The sequence below is a fragment of the Lacerta agilis genome, chromosome 6, assembly GCF_009819535.1.
Source record: "Lacerta agilis isolate rLacAgi1 chromosome 6, rLacAgi1.pri, whole genome shotgun sequence".
NCBI lineage: Eukaryota > Metazoa > Chordata > Lepidosauria > Squamata > Lacertidae > Lacerta > Lacerta agilis.
The window spans coordinates 4,555,396-4,568,016 of record NC_046317.1 but is presented as its reverse complement, the minus strand read 5'-3'; the positions used below and the strand labels follow the sequence as shown (position 1 = coordinate 4,568,016).

The 12,621-nt window shown below is 48.6% G+C and overlaps 1 protein-coding gene across 1 annotated transcript in view; it reads right to left on the bottom strand.

Moving 5' to 3' along the window:
* Positions 1–12,155, bottom strand: part of BRINP2 (BMP/retinoic acid inducible neural specific 2) — a 40,650-nt gene extending 28,495 nt beyond the window's left edge. The window contains exon 1 of the mRNA XM_033151265.1: positions 11,815–12,155. Within this exon, the coding sequence (XP_033007156.1) occupies positions 11,815–12,080 (266 nt within the window). The 5' untranslated portion in view covers positions 12,081–12,155. The remainder of the gene's footprint in view (positions 1–11,814) is intronic.
* Between the last annotated feature and the right edge of the window lie 466 nt (positions 12,156–12,621).

Here is a 12,621-nt window from a genome sequence, read left to right as displayed (position 1 = left end):
TTCTGCCGTTATCAATACAGTTCCATTGGAGTCTGGTCACTGCATGAAACCAGACCATGTGGCGTTCCATCACCACCACCACCCCCTTGCCAAGTCCCAAGAAGCCAACCTGACAAAATCTCCTCTCCTTTAAAAGCCCAGCGGCCCTGCTGCCCTTTTTGCATGTTGACACCTTAAGGGTACTTGTACCACTGTGACTGGAGGAGGAGACTCTTGAGAGTCTCATGGTGCTGGAGGAGACTCTTGAGAGTTCCATGGACTGCAAGAAGATCAAACCTATACATTCTTAAAGAAATCAGCCCTGGGTGCTCACTAGAAGGACAGATCCTGAAGTTGAGGCTCCAGTACTTTGGCCACCTCATGAGAAGAGAAGACTCCCTGGAAAAGACCCTGATGTTGGGAAAGATGGAGGGCACAAGGAGAAGGGGACGACAGAGGATGAGATGGTTGGACAGTTTTCTCGAAGCTACTAACATGAGTTTGGCCAAACTGCGAGAGGCAGTGAAGGATAGGCGTGCCTGGCGTGCTCTGGTCCATGGGGTCACAAAGAGTCGGACACGACTGAACAACAACAACAACAACCACTGTGACTGGAGTTGTATCTTCCTTCACACTAGACCTTGGCTTATAAAGAAAGGCCTCCCATTTATGGAACAGCTTTTACACTGAGAGCCATTTCTGAGTTTGGCTTTAAGTTTTTCTGTGTGCAAAATATAGGCTTTACTCCAGATGGTTCACTTTAAATTCTGACTATTTACTTCAGTTTGACCTTGGGGCAATCTCTCTCTCTCTGTCTCTCTCTGTCTCTGTCTCTCTCTCTCTCTCAGTCTGACCTGTCTCACAAGATTGCACTGAGATTGGGGAGCCAGAGGCGTACCTTTGTATGCCACCTTGAGGGAAGAACGGTGAGGTAAAAACGTAATTAACAAAAGCAGAACCTGTTTTGGGCCACCTATCAGGCCACTCTTTGTATTGAGATCTTGGCCAAAGATAAACGTGTTGACACTCAGCAATTTTATACATATCAGTTTAACATCTGCTGCCTGCGGAACAAGTCATGAGCTACGTGCCAACCAGACCTCCACTTAAGAGGCCTCACATATTCTTCACACTATGGTGGCTGGCATGGAGATGATTTCAGCCGCCTGCTGTGTCCCCTAACAATGCCCCTGTAAACAATGATCGGCCAATTTCATTCTAATCTTGACAATTTCACTGTAATTAAAACCAGGCTGTGGCTTGCAAACACTTTAATTAAGTCTGATTGGGAAAGATGGAGGAGAAGCAGGGGAGTATAACGCATGGCTGGCAAAGCCAGAAATAACACAGAGTTCTAAGACTTCTGAGCTTGCCACCCACGCAGCTGCCAAACTAAGTTTTGTTGTTGTTGTTGTTGTTTAATTGTTTAGTCATGTGCAACTCTTTGTGACGCCATGGACCAGAGCACGCCAGGCACTCCTGTCTTCCACTGCTTCCCACAGTTTGGTCAGACTCATGTTGGTAGCTTCGAGAACACCGTTCAACCATCTCATCCTCTGTCGTCCCCTTCTCCTTGTGCCCTCCATCTTTCCCAACACCAGGGTCTTTTCCAGGGAGTCTTCTCTTCTCATGAGGTGGCCAAAGTATTGGAGCCTCAGCTTCAGGATCTGTCCTTCCAGCGAACACTCAGGGCTGATTTCGTTCAGAATGGATAGGTTTGATCTTCTTGCAGTCCATGGGACTCTCAAGAGTCTCCTCCAGCACCACAATTCAAAAGCATCAATTCTTCGGCGATCAGTCTTCTTTATGGTCCAGCTCTCACTTCCATACATCACTACTGGGAAAAACCACAGCTTTAACTATATGGACCTTTGTCAGCAAGGTTATGTCTCTGCTTTTTAAGATGCTGTCTAGGTTAGTCATTGCTTTTCTCCCAAGAAGCAGCCGTCTTTTAATTTCGTGACTGCTGTCACCATCTGCAGTGATCATGGAACCCAAGAAAGTAAAATCTCTCACTGCCTCCATTTCTTCCCCTTCTAAGTTTTAAACCAGGCTAAATGTGGAGTGGAGCAGAGTTTAGGCTCAAATGACAGTTGCAAGATTGCAAAACCCTAAGCCAGTTTCTCCAAACTCCTGGTAGCTGACAACATACAGGTGAAACTCGAAAAATTAGAATATCGTGGAAAGGTTCATTTCTTTCAGTAATTCAACTTAAAAGGTGAAACTAATATATGAGATATTATCGTAATTGGTTCACCAGATTACGAGTCTACCGCTCTTAACCAGTACACCACACTGGCTCAGGAAGGTGCGGGGAGAACCCAACTCTCTGAAGGCCAGGGCTTAAGAGAACAGACCTAGCTCAGGCACTGGCGCCAGTAATGCTGCCGTTGTTGCCAGACGCACTGCCTTCCAGCACCTCTTTCCTCCCTGCGCGCATTCATTTCCCCAAGCCACATCCTGGCTATTAGGGTTTTCGTAAGCTGGGGAGGGGCCAAGCACACCATCCTTTCAGGAATAATCAGGTGGGCTTTGGTGATGCTCATTAAAGTGAGGAATTGACAGGGCTGATTCGAACGAGGCAGCTTGTGAGCAAGACCCGTGAAAAACTGCCAGGCTCAGATCTCCGCAGAAGCTCGTCCATCATGACTTGCGGTGCCCCCCGTGCCTCTACCTTCCCGCTGGCTAGAAATCTGCAAGTGATGCCAAATCACATCAACCTACACAAAACAAGAGCAGCAGAGCGGGGGAGGCTGGAAACAAAACTTGAGCAGGGGAAATAAGTGCCCTGTAGGGAAGTTGAGAAATACAAAAACGAAACGAAACACAATATTTGAGTGTGACTCAGTCAATGGCCTCCTCATTAGCTCATGTGGGTTGCCCAGTAAGTGTACGGCCAAGAACACAGTAACCCAGGCACAAGAGGGTCCCAAAACGAAATGTTGCGGCGTGTCTTCTCCCTTAAAAAGAGTGCTCTGAAAAGGGACTGAAGGGAGCATTTCAGCCATTCCCTGCAAGCAGAGTATTCCCATTCCCTCTCTTTATCTGTCTCTCTCTCACACACACATTCTGTTTTTTCTTTTCTAGCTATCATTCAGTATTCTAAAAAATTCCTTCCAGTAGCACCTTAGAGACCAACTAAGTTTGTTCTTGGTATGAGCTTTCGTGCACGAAAGCTCATACCAAGAACAAACTTAGTTGGTCTCTAAGGTGCTACAGGAAGGAATTTTTTATTTTATTTTGTTTTGACTATGGCAGACCAACACCTGTAACTATTCAATATTCTGTAGCTATTAAGCATGCTCAGTCCTTATTAGCCAGGGCTTCTTTGGGTGGGTGGGTGGGTGCGGGAGGTTGCCTTTTGGATAGTTTTTTTGGGGGGGGATTCTTTTGGCACTGCAAACATTGCTGTTCCCCCAGTCATTCTCAGGGCCATCTTAGGCAGATCGGCTGCCGTGGCGCGGCCATCCCTCCGGCGCCTGTGACTCCAGCGCCTCTCTGCCTCTGGGGCCACCTCCCTCCCGCGCTGGCCGCCCCTCGGGAGCGGGATTGGGCGAGCGGGGGATGAGGGGCGTGATGCTGGAGCGGGGCTCTGTGTGCCCTTCCAGCGCTCCAGCTGGGGCTCCCCGCGCAGGATGGGAGGCGAGGGCGGCCGGCTCGCAGCCCGCCCGGGAGCGGCATGGGCGGCAGCGGCTGCTCCGGCGGCGCGCGAGCACCCACCCACCCGTGGGGGCGGGGGTGGGTTGGGGAGGGGCGCATGGTATGCCGGCGGGCTCGCAGGGCGTCCCTCGGGGGCCAGCGCCAGTAGCCCCTATGGGTAAGACGGGGCTGGTCATGCTGATTCTTGCCTCTAGTTGTAACTTCCCCAAGTTCACCACCACATGGAGAGATAGGAACACAAAAGCACCAACAGATGCAGCTGAGACATGTAGCATCACCAAATTTCTAGGGGCAGACCACCATGAAGGCGGCCGCTGCCTTATGACTGAATATTCCATGGAATGGTTGAATGTCAAGACACTCTGTCGCTAGGTCTACTGCCGTTCCAACTTGCAGGTGGTGATTTTCTGCACAGCGGGGGGGGGGGAGACACTTTTGCGTCCATTGAGTAGGTTTACCAGGCGTCCCCATTTCCCGGGGACAGTCCCCTGATTTGCGAATAAGTCCCTGGACAAATTCCATGCCCGGAATGTCCCCGGATTTCATCTAACGTCCCCGGGAAACGCAGCAGCGGCAGTCTCGGCAGCCCGGAGCAGTTGGCTCTGGCTGGCTTCAGGAGCTGCTCGGAAGTCCCCATATGATGGTGGTCCAGGGGCTCTAAGATGCAGCTTCCGGGCTGCCTCCACCTTTCCTGACCCCAGCAACTAAGCTGTGAAGGGAGGCCTCACACTGCCTATCAGAGCACCCTCCCAACTCCTACCTGCGCAGGGCCGTCTCGTCATAGGGGCTGGGTGGTGCGGTGCACCAGGGCGCCAGGCCCCCCGCAGGCATACCGGGTGCCCCCTCCCCAACCCTTGGAGGATGAGGGGCGTGGCGCTGGAGCAGCGCAGGGCTTTGCGCGCCCCTCCCAGTGCTCCAGCTGGGGCTCCGGAGGGCGGCCGGCTTGCAGGGCCACGCCCCTCATCCCCCGCTCGCCCACCCCCCCTCCCGAGGGGTGGGCAGCACGGGAGGGAGGTGGGCGGAGAGGTGGCCGGGCGGCCGATCCCTTTAAGATGGCCCTGTACCTGCGTGCAAGCAGGAGCGGGGTGGGGATCTCTCAGTTAGGCAACGGGAAGCCTCCCTTCCCAGCTGAGGGATCCCCGCCCCCTCCTGCTTGCACGCAAGTAGGAATGGGATTGGGGCTGCTCCGATGGGAAGGGAGGCATCGCGCTGTCCGCGTCTCACCAGCGTCGCCGCTCTCGGCCCTCCTTCTCCACCTTCCATGCCTGACCCAGTGCACACCACTTCACCAAAGAACCAACAACCTGGGGGCTGCCCAAATCTGGTGACCATACCATGGAGGCTCCTCCTGTTTTTGGGACCCAGAACAATTTGGAAGGCGACGGAAACTAAAACCAAGGAGTGGTATGCCCACCCCTGCTGCTGCTGCTGCTTTCACACACATTTTCTTTCATTATTCTTACTGCTTTTGCTACTTTATTTACACATCACCTTATATCTGAAGGGCTCAAGGAGACTTACATATAGCAAACAAATATTAAAAACAAATATTGAAAATGTAACTCCTGGAGAGGGCTTAAGCCTGCGCATTATGCGAATCCACCAACCCCAGATGTCAAATCTTTATTGCTTAGCCGAAGGCCACCAGCAGTCATATAACAATCCAATGTAAAAGGCGGGATACCCCTCAAAATAGGATTAAAACATATGAATAGCACAACCCACTGCAATACCCAATATATATCCAATATATTTTACATGGTGATAGCTTGAGCTTTCATTATAAAAGCAACGGGTTCTTGCCAGTTTGTAATTAGCCCAACACTTTACCAACAGAATTGACGAGTCCTCCTACTGCAGGAATTCTTCATCTGCCCTTCATTATTCTAAATCATGCAGGGAGTCAATCACATGGGATTCTACCCATTCTTTTTTTTTTTTTTTTTTAAAATATTTTTATTAAAGATTTTCCTGATTTACAAAATAGGAAATTCTTTCCAGTAGCACCTTAGAGACCAACTGAGTTTGTTCTTGGTATGAGCTTTCGTGTGCATGCACACGAAAGCTCATACCAAGAACAAACTCAGTTGGTCTCTAAGGTGCTACTGGAAAGAATTTCCTATTTTGTTTCGACTATGGCAGACCAACACGGCTACCCACCTGTAACTTGATTTACAAAGGTAATGCAATGTCTCTCTCGTATTTTTCCATATAACATTTTTTACAAATCGGTTGTTGTTGTTGAGAACATGGTCACCCATTCTTTTTTAATAGGTAAACTACAACTAGAAAACTAGCTAAGTCATATACGATCCTCCTACAGGTCTGGTTAATAATAATAATAATAATAATAATACCCCGCCCATCTGGCTTGGTTTTCCCAGCCACCCTGGGCAGCTTACAGCCTATTTTGAAACATAATAAAACATCAGACATTAACAACTTCCCGATACAGGGCTGCCTTCAGATGTCTTCTAAAAGTCAGACAGTTGCTTATTTCTTGACATCTGAAGGGAGGGTGCTGCACAGGGCAGGCGCCACTACTGAGAAGGCCCTCTGCCTGGTTCTAGTCACATCAGCCTCACATCAGCCACAGTTAACCTCTGGACAATTTATATGGCTAATAATAATAATAATAATAATAATAATAATAATAATAATAATAATAATATTTATACCCCGCCCATCTGGCCGGGTCTCCCCAGCCACTCTGGGCGGCCTCCAACAAATACCAAAATACAATACAAAGTCACAAATTAAAAACTTCCCTAAACAGGGCTGCCTTCAGGTATTTTCTAAATGACAGGTAGTTGTTTATCTCTCTGACCCCTGATGGGAGGGCGTTCCACAGGGCGGGCGCCACTACCGAGAAGGCCCTCTGTCTGGTTCCCTGTAGCTTTGCCGTTTTGGGGGCCTAATCCGCCGGTCGATTTAATCCAGCCCCTGTGGCAGTATATGTCCTGAGGTAAAATCCTAAAAAAAGCTCAGCAACTTCAATCCTAAAAAAAACAACTTTGGGGTAAAATTGGGGGGAAAGCTCAGCAACTTTGGTTGGCCCTCACGCATGTTCACTTCATAAAATCTGGCCCCCTTTGAGAAAAGTTTGGGCACCCCTGACTTAGGCACTTCGATTCAGAGACCATTCCAAAGATCCTCTTTCGAATCGTGGCTATCCTAAGAATATCACACCAGCCAGATTTGAGGTTCGGGAGGTTAGAAAGAAATACTCTTCTTCGGAAAGTTCTGAATGCTCGGAATAGAAACACTTGCACTTTGACTTTCGGTTGCGCAAATAAATGTCTGCAACGCTGCATGCCTAACTTACTGGCATTTGCAACAAGACGTACCAAGCTGTGAAAGGAAACCTATAACCGCAGAGGAAAGGACAAGGGGCACTCAAGGCTGGTTGATTCATGTGGCAAACATATTCAACCCTCATTTCAACTGTTTTTACCCAGTTTGGAGCTCCAGTCCATCACATTACATGTTCTGCAAATACACCAACATGGTGCATTCCTTCAGCAACCCAGGTGCCCACCAGTGTGTATCATTTTTAAAAATTTGCAGCGTCACTTGAGTAGCTTATGCTATCAAGGGCAAGCGCTAGGGATCTGGCCCACCAAGCCACTGTTTCAGTGGCCCAACAGCCCCTGGTAGAATCAGGCAGAATCAGGCCCAATACATTATAGCACCTGAGGTGGACCACAAAATGGTGTATCCTTTCCTCTCTCTCCCCCCCCCCCCCGGGAAGAAGCTACTACTGTATTTAATAAGTTAGTGCGTGTTTTTAATTTATTTACTGGGCAATAATTATATTGTTGTTGTTGTTCAGTCGTGTCCGGCTCTTCGTGACCCCATGGACCAGAGCACGACAGGCACCCCTATCCTCCACTGCCTCCAGCAGTTTGGCCAAACTCATGCTAGTCGCTTTGAGAACACTGTCCAACCATCTCGTCCTCTGTCGTCCCCTTCTCCTTGTGCCCTCCATCTTTCCCACCAACATCAGGGACTTTTCCAGGGAGACTTCTCTTCTCATGAGGTGGCCATAGTACTGGAACCTCAACTTCAGGATCTGTCCTTCTAGTGAGCACTCAGGGCCGATTTCCTTGAGAATGGATAGGTTTGATCTTCTTGCAGTCCATGGGACTCTCAAGAGTCTCCTCCAGCACCATAATTCAAAAGCATCAATTCTCCGGCGATCAGCCTTCTTTATGGGACAGCTCTCACTTCCATACATTACTACTGGGAAAACCATAATTATATACCACTTATTTAAAAACAACAACCCTCTAACAAAAAATAACCCCCCAAAAAACCTCATGAGAAAATACCAATGAAATCAAACTTTATAAACATAATCAAAATATCAAAATATAGATAAAACCAACATTTTACAAACAAATATAGATAATAAAATTACATTTTTTTAAGCAGGCGTTGAAAACAGGGTAATGACATCACCTGCTTAATAAATGACTCAATGGCGAAGAGGGACAAAGCAGCACTAATAAGGGAGAGCTGGCAATATTCTGAAAAGTCAGAGTTAGGTTTATATAGGGCTAATTTTGATATGGTAAATCCCATGTGCAGCTACCTTGCCAGTCTTTCTCCTCCTGCAGTTCAGGCTGCGAATGCCTGTTCAAAACCGCTTTGTAAGAACCTTAAATCAGTTTGCTCAAATGGAAGTGTCCGCAAAGAGATCCTTATTTTATGTTTTATTTATCATTACATTTCTACTACTGCTGTTACTAACAGTACTTTGGCGCAAGCTCTTCCGTTGTCATTGTATTTTAGGGTCTTGATGGAAGCGGCTCGCACGGAAAACAGCCACCGCAATTAAGAGCACAGAGAGGTGACAGGCACGAGAATAAAAGTGAATTTTTTAAATCCCTCCTTGGAGGGAGCACAGCTGACAGCTCCCCTGTCACCAAAGGAATTGTCAATCTAAAATGATTGCTTTCCCAATCTAATTTTGACGCCTGGATAGCTCCGTTGCAGCTTGCCAAAATGAGAAAGTCAAGTGAGTAAGCAAGCAAACTACCACAACCCGTTGTTGTTGTTGTTGTTTTATTAAAACAAAACAAAAACAAACAAAGTGAACCACTGATCCTGCCTCGTACAACCGGCTTTGCTCATTTTCTCCGAGAACAGCCGCTGAAATATTTATGACAATCTTTCCTAGTGACATCGCCATGAAGACTATTCAAGCCAATCCCCAAAGTGTTGACAATCAAGCTGTAGCCCAACAGCTCTTTATGCCGGTTCTGAGTCTGATAAACAGCATTCCAAATGGGGGCATTTCATGGGTTACAATTTTAGCCTCCCCCAACCCGTGCTTTTTGTTTTGCTTTGTTCTCACAGGGCTTCAAAGATCACCCCTCCTTTCCCCAGCGGCAGTGGTTCTCATACCGTCAGATGAACCTCCCCTAGCGGGATATCGTCTCTATATCAGGGGTATGGAACCCTTTCCTGAGGGCCACACTGCCTTCTGGGCAGCTTTCCAAGGGCCACGTGCTGTCAGGGACAAACGTAGGCAGGGCAATGGACGTAAACTTGACCACCGTACCGTTTCACACCCCACTCCATCCTCCCCCCAGGCAAGCAAGGGGCACAATCGGAGTTCACATTATGACCAGGCTAAGGCATTCTGTTATGTATTGAAGTTCTCACCCTAGGCCACTAGGGGTGTGTGTATATAGTTCATTCTGCTGCAGTTCTCACTCAGGTCCGCACATGCAAATGAGGGATTGAAAGTGACGTTCAGGGATTGGGTAACTACAGAAAGTTGTTACTGTTGCTTTGTAGCTGAGTTCTATATAAGCAGGCTGCTGAGCCCTTCAGCTCACTTCTGCTCCAGCCTGAGAATAAACAAGAGCTGCTTGGAAATCACTGTGTCGTCTGCTGTGTCCACCCACAACTTAACACATTCAGAGTGTGAAACTGGAAGAATGAGGGTGTGTAGCCTGGGGAGATTTATTCAGGCCAGATTCAGATGCCTGGAGGGTCAGATTTAGCCGCCCGGGCCTGAATTTCCCCAACCACGCTGTAGAGCAGACTTTCTCAAACTTGGTTCCTCCGATGTTGCTGAACTAAAACTCCCATCATCCCTAGATAGCAGGGATGGGAAAAGCTGCTGCAGAATGTTGTGTGCACACAATACTCCAGGGAGGGGTAAGATCCTGAAGCTGGTGGTACGTTCCTTCCCCCCAAGCAAAGACAATAAGGGGATCCATACAGATACAGAATGGATTTATAGAAGTGACAACATCTCCATTGCGCCACTATCTGAGGAAGAAGCTACAGCTTAGTTAAGGTGGTTCCCTCCCTATGTATGGTTTTAAGACGTGCCAACAAGATTGTATTCCATCCCTCTCCTAAGGCTAGTGTTGAGCTGAGTATCTCAATTCCACAGCAGCAGGAGTGTGAGCATTGGAGGCAATCATCATTGCAAGCTCATCTATAGAGAATCTGGCGCTGAGACAGGGTGTGAGTAGGGTAAGTTTAGAAGGGGACCCTGAGTTCAAAATGTCTGAGAAACACCTCCTCTATACGAAGTGGGGGGCGGGCCGCCCCAGGTGCCACTCTGGGGGGTGACAAGATGGCCCCTGCCTCCCCCCAGCTGTAGAGCGATCGAGGGCGCGCACAGTCCATATGGGCGCCGCTCACGCGCACTGTCCATACGGGTGTCCGTATGAGCTGCCTCTCGCACGGCGACCGTACGGGCTGCCATGCATGCGCACTCTGTACAGGATGCCACACATGCGCAGTCTGTCCGGACGTTGCATGTGCGTCACCGGGCGGTTCGCCCCGCCCCTCGGCATCCTGCCCCGGGTGCCGGAGAGGGTTCCTCCGCCCCTGCCTCTATATAGGTTCATGGCCAAAAGTCAGAAGCAAAATGCAAACCCAGCCCAGATTTAAGGAAGTGCTTGTTTATCAACATGGACGATAAGCATCTGAAACCATAATGAGATGGAACAATTAAAAGGTTAACTTCTGTTGGCCCTCAATTCTGTGGCTGAGTTGCCATAATGGTTCAGTTTGGTCTGAGCCAACCTTTTTCCTGGATCCAGAGAAAGGGGCATATTGCTGCTGCTGCTGCCTAGCAACGTAATATCATACTATCCAGAACAGGTTTTGCCTCTGAGCAATTGCTGCTGACTTCTCCCTTCCAGCAAAAAATCTCCACTAAACCGTAGTGTGGTTAGGAATGGATAGATCTGCCCATTGCACACATTTTGTCTAATGCACACATTTTATAAAAAAAAACAATTTTTTCCTACTATAATGCATTTTTGAATGTTAGTTCCGGAGAACCCTGTGTGACTTTTCGAGGGTTGCTCCACTTCAATTTGTGATTGGTTTGGGATATGCAAGTCAAGCAGATTTGCATTAAAATGTGAACACATTTCTCCATCATCCCTAAATGTAGCGAAGTAACCAACCCATAGATGTGAGGATAGGATGAGGACAGAAGCACAGATGATGGGAAAGGAGTAGAAGTTGAGAACTTGATTGCCCCTCTGTTATAGTTCACAGGGGGACTAGCATCTGATCTCCACCAGGGCCAGCTTCACACATTTTGGTACCCGGCAGAATATCCAAAGGGCACACTTCCCTCCCACAAAGTAGCACAGGGCAAAATCTCCTGCTTCAGCTCCTCTTAAGTGAACCAGAGGCCCTCCTTCGAGTCCTGCCTGCACCAACGGTACATTCTGTGGTGACCCAAGGCAGTGTCTTCTGTCACTGTGTCCCAATTGTGAACTCCCTTCAGATTCACTTACAGGTAGGTAGCCGTGTTGGTCTGCCATAGTCAAAACAAAAAATAAAAAATTCCTTCCAGTAGCACCTTAGTTGGTCTCTAAGGTGCTACTGGAAGGAATTTTTTATTTTTTATTTTGTTTCCCCTTCAGATTGTTCCCCTCATTACCAGATTTTCATTCCCCCCCCCCCGCTCCAAAAAAACAAAACACAACACCCTTTACCTTGCTTTTGTTAGGAGTTTGTTTAGGGGCGAGCTGAGATTGTGTTTGTTTAATCTAAATGTGACGAAATATTGTGCCGGTTTGCTGTCTGCTGCCCTGAAATCGTCTTGGTCTAGAAATACAGGGAATCAATCCGTTTGTATACAACCCCTTTCAGTCCATAAGGTGAGATGTGCCCGTCTCTTTGGCTTACCTGTAGATCCTGTACCTGGTGGCGAAACCCTGCCGAAAGCGCTCCATGAAGTCAACATACTCTGGGGCTCGGTGAAACGGTCCTCGGTCAGTGAGCAGCCAGTCCAGTGGCACTTGGCTGGAGAAGGCTGTGGGGGCATGCTGTTCGTGTGGTGTGGCAACAGCTGCAGCCAGCCCCCAGCACCCCAGAGTCAGGACCAATACTGATGGCACCCATGGGACCATCAGCCAGAGCCCGTTAAACTGAGCGCTGCGCTGCCACCTCATGCTTCTCCTGCTCGGTTGGCTTCTTCATTCTCTCACCACTCCTTCCCTCTCGGCGCTCCTTCAGGATTTCCTGCACTGGGAAGGCACAAGGAAAAGAAGATGGGTCGTGACTTATCCAAACAAGATGCTAGGCAGAGGCGCAGCAAGCCCAAGTGGTACCCAGTGCAGATTTTTTTGTCACCCCCCCCCAACACACACATCTGCCCACACCTCTTCAAGTCACAGTGAGCGTTTTGCGTCCCCCCCACAATGCTTTGCGGCACCTCATAATGGAGGGTGGTGCCCACATGAGTCTGACCAAACTGCAGGAGGCAGTGAAAGAAGGCATGCCTTGCATGCTCTGGTCCATGGGGTCACGAAGAGTCGGACACGACTGAACAACTAAACAACAATAATATGCTATAGGACAGACCCACTGACACTCAACGGCATGACTCGCTTGGGTCCATTAATTCTGTTGGGTCTACCCTGAGTATGATTTGGTAGGTACCAATCCATTGCAGGTATGTGGGCTGAGAAAGACTAGCAGCATGCCCCCAGC